A 15,875-nucleotide genomic window follows, 5' to 3' on the forward strand; every position below is an offset into this window, starting at 1 on the left:
AATGCTTCTGGGGAGTAGCCACAGACTCTTATTGGCTGTTAGCGCTCCATACTGCAGCCTTTGACCTCCAAAGAGTTTCCACTCTTAAAAATGAAATGAGGTTTTAGAATGTGCTATGTAAAACACAGTTGACAATACTTTCTAATAAATGTGTGGGGAAACGTGGTCCAAGTGCTTCAACACAACCCCAGTGGGTTGCTCACAAAACCCTTCGGAGGCAAAAGACACCCAGGGACTTGAGAGTTAATAACCATAGTGCTGAGCATACGTAGTTTTGATTACTGCAGGTGCCTTCAAAAGTGGATGGATGAAGCATTCCTGATAATGTGAAATGACACATGCTGGCCCTTCTGGTTTTGGAGTTGCAGATGCACAACTCACCTGGAGCGGGGAGAGGGGGCTACACTAGGTGTGACATTATACACATCTGTGTATGTGTTATGTGTGACAATATGTGTCTTTAAACAAACATGCATATTTTGTTTTTAAAAAATGCAAATCACATCCAATCCCATTCCCACCCACCCCCACCACCCTCTGTATATATATAAGGGTCTGACACTTCTGTTTCTAGTGTATCTGAAGAAGTGTTCATGCACACGAAAGCTCATACCAAAATGAAAACTTAGTTGGTCTTTAAGGTGCTACTGAAGGAATTTTTTTATTTTACATCCAATGGGGTGGGTGGGAAGGGAGGTTAATATTTATCAGAATCATAGCAGTCTTGGTAGGGGTTTTTCACCTGATGCAAACAGACACCTCTGAGAAGACATAGCAAGAAGGAAAATATTAAGTTCTCCCTTTACAGCTGTCCTTAAATGTGTCTATTATTATTAAATTTCTATATCACCCTTCATCCAAAGATCACAGGGTGATTTACAATATAAAGACACAAGAATACATGTAGTAACAAACAAAAACAGTAACAACCCCCAAACAGTTTAAAATACCAAAGGCCTGGGAGAAGAGGAATGTTTTTGCCTGGCACCTTTGATACATATCTTTAACCTCCCTGGGAAGAGCATTCCACAAGTGGGGAGCCACCTCAGAAAAGGCCCTTTCTTGTGTTGCCACCCTCTGGACCTCTCACAGAGGAAGCACACTAAGAAGGGCCTCAGATGATCACAGGGACTGGGTCAGTTCATATGGCTGGGAATCCTGGAAGATCAGCTTCCTGGCTTGCAGGCCTTTTCCCACCTGGCCTGACTGATTCCAGCTACATAGATTCCATCTATATCAAGGCCAAACTGTTGTGGCATGAACAGCAGCCGTCTCTTTCAGGAATGTCTGAATGGAAACAATTTTAACTGAGCTTTTGTGGGCTTACCAATTTTGGTAAAAATTAATTAACAATAATGGTAAGGTTCTCACTTTAATCAAAAACGGAGTTCTAAAAACATAATTTTCTTACTTTGCATCAAATCTGATTTCAGTATTTGTTCATTCACCCTGCAAAAGTGTTGTTTTATTTCATTTATTTAAGATGTACATTTAATTCCCACAAGCATTTTCTGTCCTATTATTCTCTTCACAAGCATACATACTAATCTCCATGTCCTTGGTGCTTTTAACCCACTTCCTCACTGGTAACTTTCATTGATCACTGTGGGCCATAACTGGGAGAGCCTTTAGGAAATCTGGCCCATGAGAGCAATTCACATAGTGAAATGAGAAAAGAATTTTAATTGTACACAATGGAACTTTCACTTAATGGAATCAATTGAAGAAACTCGGCTCATGTTCTAACAAAACAAGCACAAATCAGTACATTTTACGCCTTGCAAAGAAAGGAGAAAAAGCTCATTGTTTGGGATAGATTTTTCACTCAGTCCTGAATTTACTTGGGAAGTAGGTTGCATGTAATTTAATTCTTGTTTTAAGAGGTATCTTGAAACATGTTATGCTCTTCCACTGCATAACAGCCAGAAACAATTAACAATGTAATGCATAATTTCTTCCCTGAATAATTGACTTAGCACACAATGTAACAGACATGTTTTGAAGTTCAGGAGAAATAGACGATTGTGGGGGGCAGTGGGGAGACGATGGTGATGAAGACTGTTGGCCAGCTGCCAGGAAGAGAATTTGGAATAGTTATAGTATGTCTTAGTAATGGCTGAAAGGGCAATACAGTAAAGACTTCAGGGACTTCAAATCACTACAGAGTATGAAAATTGATGCCTCTGGTACCAGAGCGATAGACTAAACTACTTGCATTGGCACAGTATTAAAGATTTGGATTGTTTATTTCTGCTTTTGGGAAGATAACTGAATTTCCTCCAGGATTAGCAATTGAGCAAGCTAATTCCTCAATAAAAGATTTTATCACACAGTGTAATTTTTAACAGGGAGGGAAGTGGTCTTTCTACCTTATTTGAGCCTTAGAAGTAATTTGTTTCATGTTTTCCCTCTTCTCAAAGTGCTTAATTGTACGGTATTGGCAACAGCATGAAACAATAGGCTGGCGCTTCTCTGCTTTTCACACCATATATGCTTTAATGCAATACTTTAACAGGCTATCAAAAATTATGTCCTGTTAACTCTGAAATACTGAGATATTTCCTGTGACTATACCTTAACATTATTTTGCATGAGCCAAAATGTATGTGTGAGTACTGTACATGGGTGGTGGGGAAGGGGGGGGGGAGATAGGAGACAGGATGTGCAGTTGACTTGTGCTTCCTGCTCCCTAGATTTCTCTGCCTTGTTCAAAATCAATCCATGTCTTCCTTAGTGGAGACGTATGCAAGCTTTGTTTGGGAAAGATGCACAAAACCAATTTCAGACAAGATAGGGAAGCATAAGAAACAAAAAGTGCAACAAGTGAGTTGTGCATCCTGCTCTCCCTTATCATTATCACAGCCTAACAAGCTCCTGAAAATTCACACTGGCCACAAATCCCTTCTGTTTTACAGTATTAAAAATATGGAATCTTTCCCGATACCAGAAACCACACTTAGGATTTTCAGAGCAAAATCTATACTACTTATTTGGATAAATTTGTAATGAGATTACTGTGCCCTTTCTGAATAGGTAACAAGGGGGATCACTTGAAGCATAGAAACCATTGCTCTACTGGAAAGTAAATGCATAAAAATATTGAAAATACAGTCTTTCAAGCAGCATTTTGTGATATTTTCTGTTTGGAAGATATTCTAGCTACATTCCTGCATTGCAGGGTGTTGGACTACATGACTCTTGGGGCACCTTCCAACTCTACTGTTACCCTATGATTCTATGATTTGTTGTTCAGTTACCCTCTGCTCTTTCACCTTATGCTGTAGTTCTTGAAATAACTGGATAGGAGACCTGCAATGTTTGCTATTTTATTGAAAAACCAAATAAAATATATGGGGTGGGGGAGATATTACTGGATTGTTTTAGCAAAACTGTGGTGGAGTTTAATGGAATAACATTAGTAGTACAATGAAATTTTAAAAAATCCTTCCAGTAGCACCTTAGAGACCAACTAAGTTTGTCATTGGTATGAGCTTTCGTGTGCATGCACACTTCTTCAGATACTTCTTCATGCATGCACACGAAAGCTCATACCAATGACAAGCATAGTTGGTCTCTAAGGTGCTACTGGAAGGAATTTTTTTTTATTTTGTTTTGACTACGCCAGACCAACACGGCTACCTACCTGTAATTAGTACAATGATTCACTGAGTTAGTGTGTTAAAGATTTATTGTACAATGTTGGTTTGATCCCATTAAAAATACATATTTTTAAAAAAATTAGAGTTAAATTTTGGTATTGCGGCTTAGAACATCTCTTGTGTAATTGAGATGGTTGCTCTCTTGTTTCATTTGAATTATATTCCACATACTACTTTCTTATTTGATATTTGTTTTCAGATGCAAATACTGTGACAGGTCTTTTAGTATATCGTCTAACCTGCAGAGACATGTTCGTAACATCCATAATAAGGAGAAACCCTTCAAATGTCACTTATGTGACCGGTGCTTTGGCCAACAAACCAACTTAGATAGACATCTCAAAAAACACGAGAATGGCAACATGTCTGGTATGTACCTATCATGCTTTCTGCATTAAAATAAATCATTTAAGGGGAATTCATGAGATCATACAGGTCTGTTGTGTTGGATTCTTGTGACACTGCAGATCATGCTTTCCATCCCACAACTATTACAGGGCTCTTCCTATGTCAGAAGAATTCAATGGGCTTGAACATTATCCTTAGGTTTTTATGTACTTTTGACTAAAATCTTAAATACATGTCAGAAATCAGATCCGAATTTTGATCCAGGAAGTTGGTATGGTGTAAGACCTGGGCAGCATCAGCCTAATATACCAGTTTTGATAGACAAAGTTACGTAGACTATTGTGTACAACTAGCAACATATCCAAGTTTATCTCCATTGGATTAGATGAAAATGGTCATCTATTTTAAGACTAAAATGAGAAAAATTAAGACACATAATTCTCAGATGCCTGCACTCTGAAATAAATATACAACAAGTTCTATAAACGTCAGCAGAATCTAGGCATCATACTGTACTTTTCAGTATGTGAGGTGGGTCACCCTAAGAGGGCTTGGCAACTGCCTAGGGTTGCCATATGCACCGATTCAAACAGTGAAATTAGCATCGTCGGGGTGTGTGTGCATCACTCTTTGCCTTCTTTGGTTGATTTCCCACAAAAAGCTCAACAACTTTTGTCCGGATTTTTCGATGTTATTTAATCGAGCCCAGAATCAGAATGCTTAGTTTCTTTGATCATTGTAGCAGTCAGCTGTGTAAACTATGCTATTTCTCTCCACACTTGTTTTCTGTGCTGCAAGCAAATCTGGCAGCCCTGTCCCACTTCTTGTTTTGAGAAACTTTCTTTGGAGATCCTTTCCTGAGGACACCTATAGGATGGGATGGGTCCATAGGACTGTGCACATCCAGTTCTTCATTTGTTTTGCTCACTTCCAGCTGAACCATTTCTATTATAGTCTAGTGTGTTTCATCAAGCATTTCTTTTTCTTGATTTGAGAAGACGTGCAACGATGACATTTGGGAACTTTGGCACTATTTTTTTTTCTTTTGCTGTTTTTATTGTATGTTTCCTTGAGACACTTGTGAAGAAAGCAGTTAACAAATTAATAAAAATTAGCATAATTCTGATAGGATAAAAAACCAAATATTTACTTTTCTGTGAAGGTACCGCTACATCTTCACCTCATTCTGAACTTGAAAGCACAGGTGCTATCCTAGATGACAAAGAAGACTCATACTTTACTGAAATTCGTAATTTCATTGGGAATAGCAACCACAACAATTCAGAAGAAAGGTAAGGTGCAACTTCTCTGTGTTGCAGACTTTGTTAACTGTTGTTTCTTTACTGCTGAAGTGTTATTTTTCCAGCTTATTTCCAAAGGGAATTGGGCAAAATCAAGGTGACATACTCCCTTTAAAGCCAGTGGGACTGAATCACAGTCATGGAGTTTTCTTGATATCATTGTAGTTTGATTACACGGAACTTTCTCTGGATTGTCTCCATTACATACAAGACATAAAGTTTTACACATCTATCATAATCGTGCAATCCCCAAACTAACTTAATTTTGACCATTTCTAACAGGCAAAACAGCAGATGGTGCTGTGGGTTAAACCACTCAGCCTAGGGCTTGCCAATCAGAAGGTTGGCGGTTTGAATCCCCGCGATGGGGTGAGCTCCCGTTGCTTGATCCCAGCTCCTGCCAACCTAGCAGTTCAAAAGCACAAAGTTCAAGTAGATAAATAGGTACCACTCCGGTGGAAAGGTAAACGGTGTTTCCGTGTGCTGCTCTGGTTTGCCAGAAGCGGCTTAGTGTCATGCTGGCCACATGACCCGGAAGCTGTATGCCTGCTCCCTCGGCCAGTAAAGTGAGATGAGCGCCACAGCCCCAGAGTCGTCAGGGCTCCCTTTACTTTTAACAGGCAAAACTACTACAATTAAGGTGTTTGTTTTGTTTTCTACACTATCCTTAGCAATATACTCAATTCGTATCTTCACAAAATCTTTTTGAAAAAATAGTTTGGATCTCCTGGCAATTAGCAAAGTTAAATGTGCTGATGTTAATGTGGCCAAAGTAAGCAGGTCAAACTGGATTACATACAAAATACAAATCAGTGTTTTCACAAGAAATGTCTCATGCATTAGCAAGTTTCAATCATTCCCAGTTCAGCAATATGTGCTTGAGCTAGGAAAGAGAAGTTTGAAATTTCCTCCAAATGGTGAGGAATTGGGAAGGAAATTACTAACCCTCTGGCAGTATATAGCATTTGGATGCCCATGTAATCTTATTGGACATCACTTTCTCTTCAGGGATTTGCACCAATTTTCACTTTTTGCATATAACCAAACACCTGATTCAGAGCTAGAAGCTGCTCTGTATTCATTGTGTGATAGTGAGACATTTGTTACAGATGCAGAGGGGGCCAGCTGCACCACAATTTACCATCCACAAATTCTCTGAAAAGGCAAGCTTGAACCATTTCCAACCATCAATTTACAGGTTGATTTACTATATCAACCTATGCAATGCTAAAGCAGGCCATGATTCTTATGATGGCATCACTAGGGACACTGCTGGAAAAGACAGTGTGTATTTCATAAAATACTGTTTCAAAAGCATACAAGTGGATCCATAATGTGGGGCACTACCAGGGTGAGGCATAAACTTCCCTGTAGCAAGGATACATTCCTAATGAAGATCAATATAATTGTTCAACATGAATGTAAAACTATATTGCCACCCATTTTGTCCACTACACATTTCAGTAAAGAAAGTGTACTGTGCATATTAAGTAAAACCACTACTACTACTACTACTACTACTACTACTACTACTACTGCTACTATACTACTAATTTTATTATTTATACCCCACCCATCTGACTGGGTTGCCCTAGCCACTCTAATGCATCAACAGACTATAAATCAATATATGATTCAAGTGCATATGTCAAGTGCATATTTTGGATTTGAAACAGCACTTGAATTGGGGATAAGCATAAGCTTTCCACAGAATTGTAACATGGTGTGTGATTATGTTCTGGGTCAAATTTATTTTTAAAATTTACTGCCTTCTCTCTCACATTAATTTGCTTTCCATGTTCAAGTGCAGAAATTGCATATGGCTTATGACTTTCTATTTTTAAAGTTTCTCGCTCATTTTTATGCTGGGTCAAAACTAGTAGGTATATATTCATGAAGGCAGCTGATAATACATTACATACACATTCAAATTTTCTTCTTGCTTGATTGTCATGGGTTAGTTTTTTTCACATCTGGTCTCAACATGTCCTCTGATAGGAAGTCTATAAGGGAAAAAAGGTTGATGGGTCATCCAGTGTTTCCTTTCGAAATTTTGATAGATATTTCATACTTGGCAAATTACTGCATATGAAAAGCATAATTAGCAAATCTGTTTTTTTAATCATGTGGCTTTCATTACTTTGGTTTAAATCCAAGTCCTTTTTCACTTCAAACTGCCTTCTTCTGGCATGGTTTAAAAATCTGGCAATCCCTGGTTTATAGCTCATAGTTTCTTAAGACTGTCCAAGAAGTTCTGCCAGGGCATCCTGATAAAAGATGCCAAAGATACCCACAAGTGAGATGATGGTCACTTTTTTCCAAGATCATTGCAAAATTTTGGGTTTCTTTATGGTTATTCCAAGATAATTTCCTCATATTTAATGGATCCTGTAATCCTTAATGATAATTGGTTAAATTCTATTTCTTTTTGAAGTATAAATAAAGGAATACAGACGTGTTGAGCAATGTAGACAAAAGTTTGTTAAATGATCCAAAAGATTATTGTTTGTGGGTAACCCTACATGATTTAGGCAATTATGGGATAATGTCTGGTGTGGTTTCATTTTATATAGCCTAACAGACAATTTATTGGAAAATCTAAAAGCAATCAGATGAAAAGTGAAATTCCTTTGTATTTAGAAAGGGGTAATTTTTCTCTACGGAATGGGTTGAGAAGGAATGAGAGCTTCCGGTGAACTAGAACATTTGGTTACATGTTTGAGTTTAAAATGTTATGATAACAAGGCAAACCAATCAAAACCTATCTCCATTTAAATTATACAGAATGCTTCATAAAATAAATAGAATATTTTTTTGGTGCGCAGTACTAAACAGTGTCAGTAATTCACATGACTGCCTCTCCATGACAAAGGTCACAATGTTTTATGGCATTAAATGCATCTAGGCCTATTGATTTCACTTTGAAACCAACGTGTTCATAGTGCTCGGTACCTCCCCAACACAATACACACTGCAAGCCCAAGATCTAGGTAGAAGGCCTTTATGTAAATGGGTTTAACCTGTTGTATATATTTTTATTTTTATTTATGAAATATGTATTGCACCCTTGCCCCAAGACTGTTATTCTATTTTGTCCTCACAACAAGCCTGTGAAGTGGTCACCCATTACTTTCCAACTATGCTGTGAAGCAGATTGTATGCTACTGATTGTTGTTATGCTTATTGCCCTGTGTTTAATAGGGCAGTGATAGACAGTTAAGAACATGAATATTTTTTTCCTTTTGGTCAATGGTAGCTATGCTTGGAATTTTACTTTCAAGAATAATGAAATGTAGTAATCTAAAACTCAGATGTAATAGTGAGAAAAGCTATCTTCAAAGGCTTACTGGCCACTTAATGAAGTGAACAGAGTGGTTATTGATTTTAATTATTGCAATTACCACCCATGGGATAGTTAATGCAAAACAAAGTTTAGAAAACAAGGTCCTGTTTCTGCAACTGCTAACAGGTAATTTTGTTTTCATTTCATATCTATTTTTTTGAAGAATTAATGGAAGTCACTTTAAGGATGAAAAGACTCTGGTGACAAACCAGAACTCAGACTTGTTGGAAGATGAAGAAGCAGAAGATGAAGTAATGATGGATGAAGAAGATGAAGAAAGTGAGATAACAGGGGGGTCAGTTAAAGAACCAGCTGTAAGCAACATATGTGAAGAGGGTGACTATGAAGAAGCAAATGCTTTGGAAATGAATTGCAAGACTTCTCCTGGCAGGTAGGAGCAAGATCAAAGCAAGATGGTAGAAAATACAGCAGAATTCCCAATTTCTAGGACTTAATCCAGGTTCTGTATTTGCAGGTTGACCTAAATATGCCTGTAGATAATTATTTGTGGACAAGGTTTGGAATATTAAAACTATTGTGCAACTGAGCAGCTTTCTAAGGTCTGTGATCCAGAGAAAGTTAGCCACACTTTATAGTTTCATTTACATCAATAGAACCTAACCATATGGTTAAGAATTTAATTTTTAAAAAGAACCATGCCTATTATGCCCTCAATTTTGCCCAAAGTCTGTTAAAGGAAAGACCAGACAAAATATTTCAATTACTATTTTTAAAAAATCACTGATAATTTGCTTTTCAAAACCAATCAGTATGCCAATCTTTGGACGTTTCATAGGTATAAGGAAGATGAGTTTAATAAAACTGGACTTTCTGCGTTGGACCATATAAGGCACTTCACCGATAGCCTCAAAGTGAGGAAAGTAGAAGAAAGCCAGTTCAGTGAAGCTGAACTGGCAGCGTTTAGCACCTCCCATCTGCCAGAAGACTTAAAGCAGCCATTGTGTCGCAAGTCCAAATCCCAGGTAAATCTATTTTATTGTACTTTCAGGATAAATTGTAATCTGCTTGGGAAGGGTGGGGAAAGTGATGGTGGGGACTGAAACAATAGATTGGGAGGAGTCAAAGAAGGCCAGTGCAGAGTCAATAATCCTGAGAGTAGCAGAGGAGCAGACAGTCCCGTTCAAATGTACACTGAAAACGTAAAACATTTGTTGCTGCATATACCAACAGTAAGAAACCTCAAAAGGCCACCTCAATTTGTTTGACCTTTTGGGTTAATGCACCTCTGTTTTTCTGGCCCATGGTGGATGAACAAGTGCTGCTGCATCAGCACCACATACAACCGAGCTGGTGCTGAGAAAATGATGGACAGACACTGCTTAACTGCAGTTAAGAGATCAGGAGGACACCATTGGATCATATGCATCTTCTCATTTCCCTTTCTTCACTAGTACAAATATATCCAGGCTAATGACACCGGTTCAACCACCAACATTAACAGTGATGTTTGTTCTTTGAAACTGTTTCCAAACCCAGGTTTTCACACCTGGCTAAGAAGATTTGACCTTGTGTTGTAACACCTGTAAATTAAGGACTTTTAAAGAAAAATAAAGATTAGTGCAAACCGTAGTTAATGTTGGTGCCGTTGTAATTCCTGACATTTGTTAAGATAGATGGAGGAAATATGCACTGGAGAATGGGATATTAAGAGAAAGGGAGAGCACAATCCTGTGGTCTGTTCCGTTCCCGTATTCCTAGACAAGCTAGTCTGTACTGGCCCTATTATTCATCTTTACTGGTTGGTACAACTGAGATGGCTAGGCTGTCTAGTTGTAACCTGAAACTATACTTTTCTGGAAAGGAGTCAAGTGTGCTTACCATTCTTCACATGCTAGTAGAAATTTTAATGTCCCCAGTAGGCCCATGAATACTGACAATCCTCGTCAGTTTTCTACTTTGCAAAGGTTAACAAATTACGGTAGTTCATTTAAACTTGTTGGAGAAGATTTGGAACAGGCCACAACACAGTGAAATCCACGGGGATCCTCTTAACTTACTTCCATGAAGTAAAGACCATAGTCATGTAATTAGGTTTTGAAATCACTGAATTATTCTGTACAAACACTCTTATACCAAGGCAATTAACCCCATTAGTGCAGCATTTCTCCAACTGTGGGGCATGAAGGGTTGCCAGTTTGGCCACTAGTGGCAAAATAACTGCAGTTTTGCTCAACTGAGGGCCAAGCTGGAAACACACCAGTTTTTGCTGCAAGGGAGGCATAGAGAAGGCAAAATACCCTTGTCTATCCAAACATTGTTGTGACTGCCTTTCTGACTATGCCCCCAGCTGCCTTTTCTTTGTTTCCATACTACCGTATTTACTCGGGTCTAATGTGCCATTGAATCAAATGTGCACCTTAATTTTCACAACGTAATTTGGCCAAAAAAGGTGAGCATTAGATTCGAGTAAATATGGTATATGAAGTTCTTGGGCTCTTCCCTCTGCCACATTGGGGGCCCATAAAGTAAAGTACATTCACAGATCCAAAGGGTTTAACAACACAGGCCTAGCAGAATTTCCATTTTTGCTGTCATGAGCCTTCAGAAACCTTGTGAGAGGACTTTGTGGTGCTGATTCCCACTGAATGAAAAGGTTCTTCCATGATAGAACTATGACTCTCTAAACGATATTACTGAATATCTTATTTTGACTTCTTCCTTCTTCTTCAACTGTAGGCCATTGCTATGATGCTTTCACTCTCTGACAAGGACTCGCTCCACTCTGCACCCCACAATTCATCCAATGTGTGGCACAGTATGGCAAGAGCTGCTGCAGAATCCAGTGCCATCCAGTCCATTAGTCATGTATGACACCGCCAAATGTAACAGGATTGGGACCAAGTCCAAACTAGCAACATGGCTCTTTGCTAGAAGACTATTTAAAAGACTGCAGAGCAGAATGCCTTAGAAATCTGATGGGTCACATTTAAAGTCAGGTGACCTTAAACTGAATGATTTGAAAGAAAGAAAGAAAACTATTTATTCTCAATCTTTTGTTTTGCACAGCGAAGGCAGCTGCTGACATTTTGAGGATCAATGCGACTTTCAAAATACATGGATCAAATAGACCTTGTTGGGGAATATGTGTCTTCCGTGCCACCTGCTTGGGGAGGGACTTATGGGTTAAGACGTGTATTGTTACACACACATTAGCACTCCTTTAAACTAAAACAGAATTGGTTTTTCCTTTTTGAGTCCCCCCCCCCCAAAATGTAGAATGTTAATTGTAGGCAGGATTAGGAAATTAGGAACAGTTGCTTTTCTATACAAATCCTCTTCATCTATGCTTTATGCGTTTGAAACCATTTAAGGAAGACAGAACTGTTCCCTCGAATGTACATCAACCATTAATCTAGAACCTAATGACAAGGAATATTTTGCCCCCTCCTTAACTTTTGCCTTCTGAACTGCATTGTAAAAATAAAGAACCACATGAGACAATAATGTAAGACGTCTGTGTATATTGTAAAAAAAGAAAAAAAACTTGGGAGTGTTCAGCAATTAAAGGAGGTGAGTCTTTCAGCATACTACATGCAAAAGACCACAGTCATCAAACATACCACTATACTGTAGTTCAATGTTTCCCTGATCAATGTAATGGCATTTTAATTTTAGACAATCATGTCACTGTTTTGTTTGTTTTATTTTGTTGGTGTTCATTTGTTGCTCTTGATTTCTTTCTTTATTGGTATTGCGTGTACATGTATTTATTTGTTGGCAAACAATTGTTTGTGGATTAAGAAAAAAGCACTCTTGCTAAATGTAGCACTGTTCATATGAAATTAATAGCACTGTTCCAGTTTTCTCCAACCCCACCCCACGTCATTTTTCTGGGCACCCATGGACTTAAAAAAGGAGGCAAACTGATCTGCATATATGTTCGTGCAAACAGTGTTTAAAAAAGATTTCTTACATTCCTCTTTTACTATCATTTTTTTTCCTTTTACTGAAACTAAATAATGAATAGAGGTGATTTAGAGATTTTTTTGTAATACAGCAAAGATGATTCAAATGTATAAAGCATTCTAATTTTTTCTTCATGAAAGCATGATTCTTCTGATTAAAAAAGAAAAACTGTACCCAATATTTTATGCCGGTTGTCTGCGAGCTTGTGTGATGTTACGTTCATGTTAATCCTATTTGTAAAATGAAGTGTTCCAAACTTATGTTTAAAAAAGAAAACCCCCAATAAATAAATGAATTGTATTCAGTTATTTTGTGGGAAGGGGCGGGAGGGGGCCAAGAATTTCGCCCTTTTGGTGAGGGACCAGATTTTATTTTCCTTTTTGTTTATTATCTCATTTTGAAATAACCAGCAAGTTGAGGTACTTTCTTTAAATGCTTTGTACAATGTAACTGTTATGCATTTCAGTACATTACTATGGGAGGATCAAATTTAAAAAAATAAAGGATTACAAAATGAAGACATCATTTTCACTGGCCTTTTGTTTTGTTGGCTATAGAATGGATTTCAACACCATTTGTATGAAATTTCCCCTACTAGCAATATTGCTAACTGCACACAAACTCTGCTTTTGCAAAAGGACAAAAGCAAACCCACATCCCTGTTGGCCTTCAAAATACTGAAGTCTAGAGCAATCAATACGATTACTCTGTTTTCTCAACAATCACAAATGCTAGACATAAGATGGTTACAACAATCACAGTAGGTTGGGGAAGAGAGAATCAAGGCAGTCAAACATGTACAGCCTTCCCAGGCCCACACTGGCATGGCAGTTTGGCAGAAGCTTGGGAGGTGGCAACACTTCCCCTTGTCAGTGGTGTTAGTTGTGAGAGAGAGGGGGGGGAGAGGAGAGTGGACCACCATTCTACGGCTTGTTGGGGAATGGTCTAACCCTGGAATGCCTCCTATGCTGCTTAGGAGAGGGGATTGTAAGGCCAGACCTCTTTTACCCACAGTGAGGGAGATCTGCAAAATCTTATGGTACCTGGGATGACTGCCGGGGGAAACTGATTTATTCTGTAAATTGTTTATATATGTAGATTTTTTTATTTAAGGTTTTGGTTACCTGGCAAAAAGTCCCTGTCTAGACTAGACTAATCTAGGACTGAATAAGCGAAAGCAGGTTACCAAACAAACAGTGAAGGCAGATCCCTTAGGGTAAATGGGACACTGTCGCATCAACTTCAGCCTGCCCTCAGCTAGATCCCACTTGCTTACATATTTTACAACCCACACAGGGGATGACGGCATTGTGCTTCTTAGTCTCAGTATTGCCTTCGTAGAACTCAATACTGAGACTGATAGTGGCAAAACTAGTTGGCTCTGCCTGTCACTGGTTCTGGCTTCACCTACTCTTGGCCTCCTGCCTTCCTTACTACCAGCCCCAATGGACCAGCCACCACTACAATCAGAACATATGAGGGTATTATTAATGTTCTCTTTTTGTGAAAGTTAATGGCGCGCGCGCGCGCGCGCACACACACACACCCCCCACAACACACAGAGTAAACAATTGTATTTTCTTCCTCAAGCACACCAGGAAACCATCTACACAGCATAACCATCTCCTTTTGGATGCCCAATTATGTTGTCATCAGAAGTACAAGGCTTTGCGTATGAATATTTAAATATTGAACAGCCATTGATTGACCTATCCTCTGAGTTTATCATTTTACAAAACTAACTTAGTGAGTGGCCAACACCACATTTTGTAGTAATGAATTCAATAAGTGAATTATGTATTGCAAAGAATTTCCTTTGTGCTGGACCTACTGCCAAAAAATTCCATAAGATCCCTATGTCAGCATCCACAGAGCCCTTGCATAAGTGGAAAGCAGTCTGATGTGTTCATTGTGTATCTTATTTCCAATTCTGGCTATATTGCCTCACTTTGCTGCAGACTCTACTTTGGAAGTAGAGGAGTAGCCAGGTGTGAGTGACTACAGTGGGAAAAGGGCACATGGTGTTCCTGGCTCTAGAATTGTTTGTGGGTTATCATCATCATCATCATCATCATTACTGAGTGTCTAAAGTACAAGTGCTGGACTTGTTCCTTACACCAATTGTATCAGAGGTTGCTTTGGAATTTAGTGGTCCAATGTTATCCTGCCTCATACAATATATTTTCATGGGCAGGGAATCCCAGAGTATTTTAGCCAGACAGTAATTGACAAGTCACTTTTTTGGGTTAATTTATTTTGCACTTGACCTATGTCTGCCTTTCCTACATAATGTCCATTTATTTGCACAATTGCAGCAGTGAATGAAGCAGTGATGAGTCAAACACTTCTAATTATTTCCTATTCTTTTCTCTTCAACCTTTGATTAATGATCACATACTGTATATCCAAGACCAAAGTGACCGTAGGGTTTGTTATCACAGGCTAACTGATCACAGAAAAAACCTTCAAGTTACTTCTAATGTACAGTACTGTAAATGTTATTAAGGGACTTTCATGTGGCAGCAAGTAAGTGAAGCAGAATAAAAATCCAAAATAAAGGGTGCATATTACCATTCAATACATCAATCTGAGACCATGCCAGACTCTTGAAATTAACAGGACATGTAATCAATGGCTTTAATGTATTTGATGTTTTAAAGGGTGCTTTGAAATATTGTTTAAAGAGTTGAGCACCTGGAAATCTGAGTTTTGTCGCACACTAGACAACAAAGTACAGGTATTTCCTTCACAAAGAAATGGCACTCTCAGAAACCATTGGTTCGGGCCCTATCCTCCAGAGCAGGAGAAAATAAGCTTGCTCCAGCCTCCATGTGAGCAGTCCTTTAGATATTTGAAGTCTCCTTTTTACCAGGCTAAACATACCCAATTCCTTCAACCATCCCTCATAAGACTCAGTTTCCAGATCCCTGGCTCCCTCCTTACATTGTTTATTCTGTTATCACCAGGTTGGGCACTGCATTGTTCTGTGAACAGCCCTGAGACCTCTGGGTATAGGGCGGTATATAAATTCAATCAATCAATCAATCAATCAATTTCCTTTTGAGTGAAGACAGTGCAAAGGAGATGTTCAGCAGTTCTGCCCTCTCTCTGTCACCCAATAGCATTTCTTTGTCTTCACACAGCAGACCTACTACTTGCTTGTTCTTCCTTTTGCTTCGAACATAGCTGAAGAAACATAATTATTTTTAGCCTCTCTTGCAAGACTCACCTCATTCTGAGCTTTGCCAGCCTGACCGTCTCCCTGCAACTGTTGGATACTCGTTTATACTCCTCCCA

At 38.7% G+C, this 15,875-nt stretch overlaps 1 protein-coding gene and 1 long non-coding RNA gene across 25 annotated transcripts in view; one reads left to right on the forward strand and one right to left on the reverse strand.

Annotated features, from left to right (window-relative positions):
• MECOM (MDS1 and EVI1 complex locus) overlaps positions 1-13,100 on the forward strand; it is a 490,680-nt gene extending 477,580 nt beyond the window's left edge. For all 24 annotated transcript variants that reach the window (XM_060274382.1, XM_060274377.1, XM_060274375.1 and 21 more), the window contains 5 exons: positions 3,859-4,028; positions 5,170-5,299; positions 8,815-9,042; positions 9,448-9,634; positions 11,349-13,100. In XM_060274382.1, the coding sequence (XP_060130365.1) occupies positions 3,859-4,028; positions 5,170-5,299; positions 8,815-9,042; positions 9,448-9,634; positions 11,349-11,483 (850 nt within the window). In that variant the 3' untranslated portion in view covers positions 11,484-13,100. The remainder of the gene's footprint in view (positions 1-3,858; positions 4,029-5,169; positions 5,300-8,814; positions 9,043-9,447; positions 9,635-11,348) is intronic.
• On the reverse strand, positions 6,758-6,895 carry LOC132592147 (uncharacterized). The gene is made up of 2 exons (XR_009557567.1): positions 6,856-6,895; positions 6,758-6,825 (listed from the first exon to the last, which is right to left on the reverse strand). It is a non-coding gene; the product is annotated as an uncharacterized LOC132592147 (long non-coding RNA).
• Positions 13,101-15,875: the final 2,775 nt, after the last annotated feature.

The sequence above is a fragment of the Zootoca vivipara genome, chromosome 5 (genome assembly GCF_963506605.1).
Source record: "Zootoca vivipara chromosome 5, rZooViv1.1, whole genome shotgun sequence".
NCBI classification, from domain to species: Eukaryota; Metazoa; Chordata; class Lepidosauria; order Squamata; family Lacertidae; genus Zootoca; species Zootoca vivipara.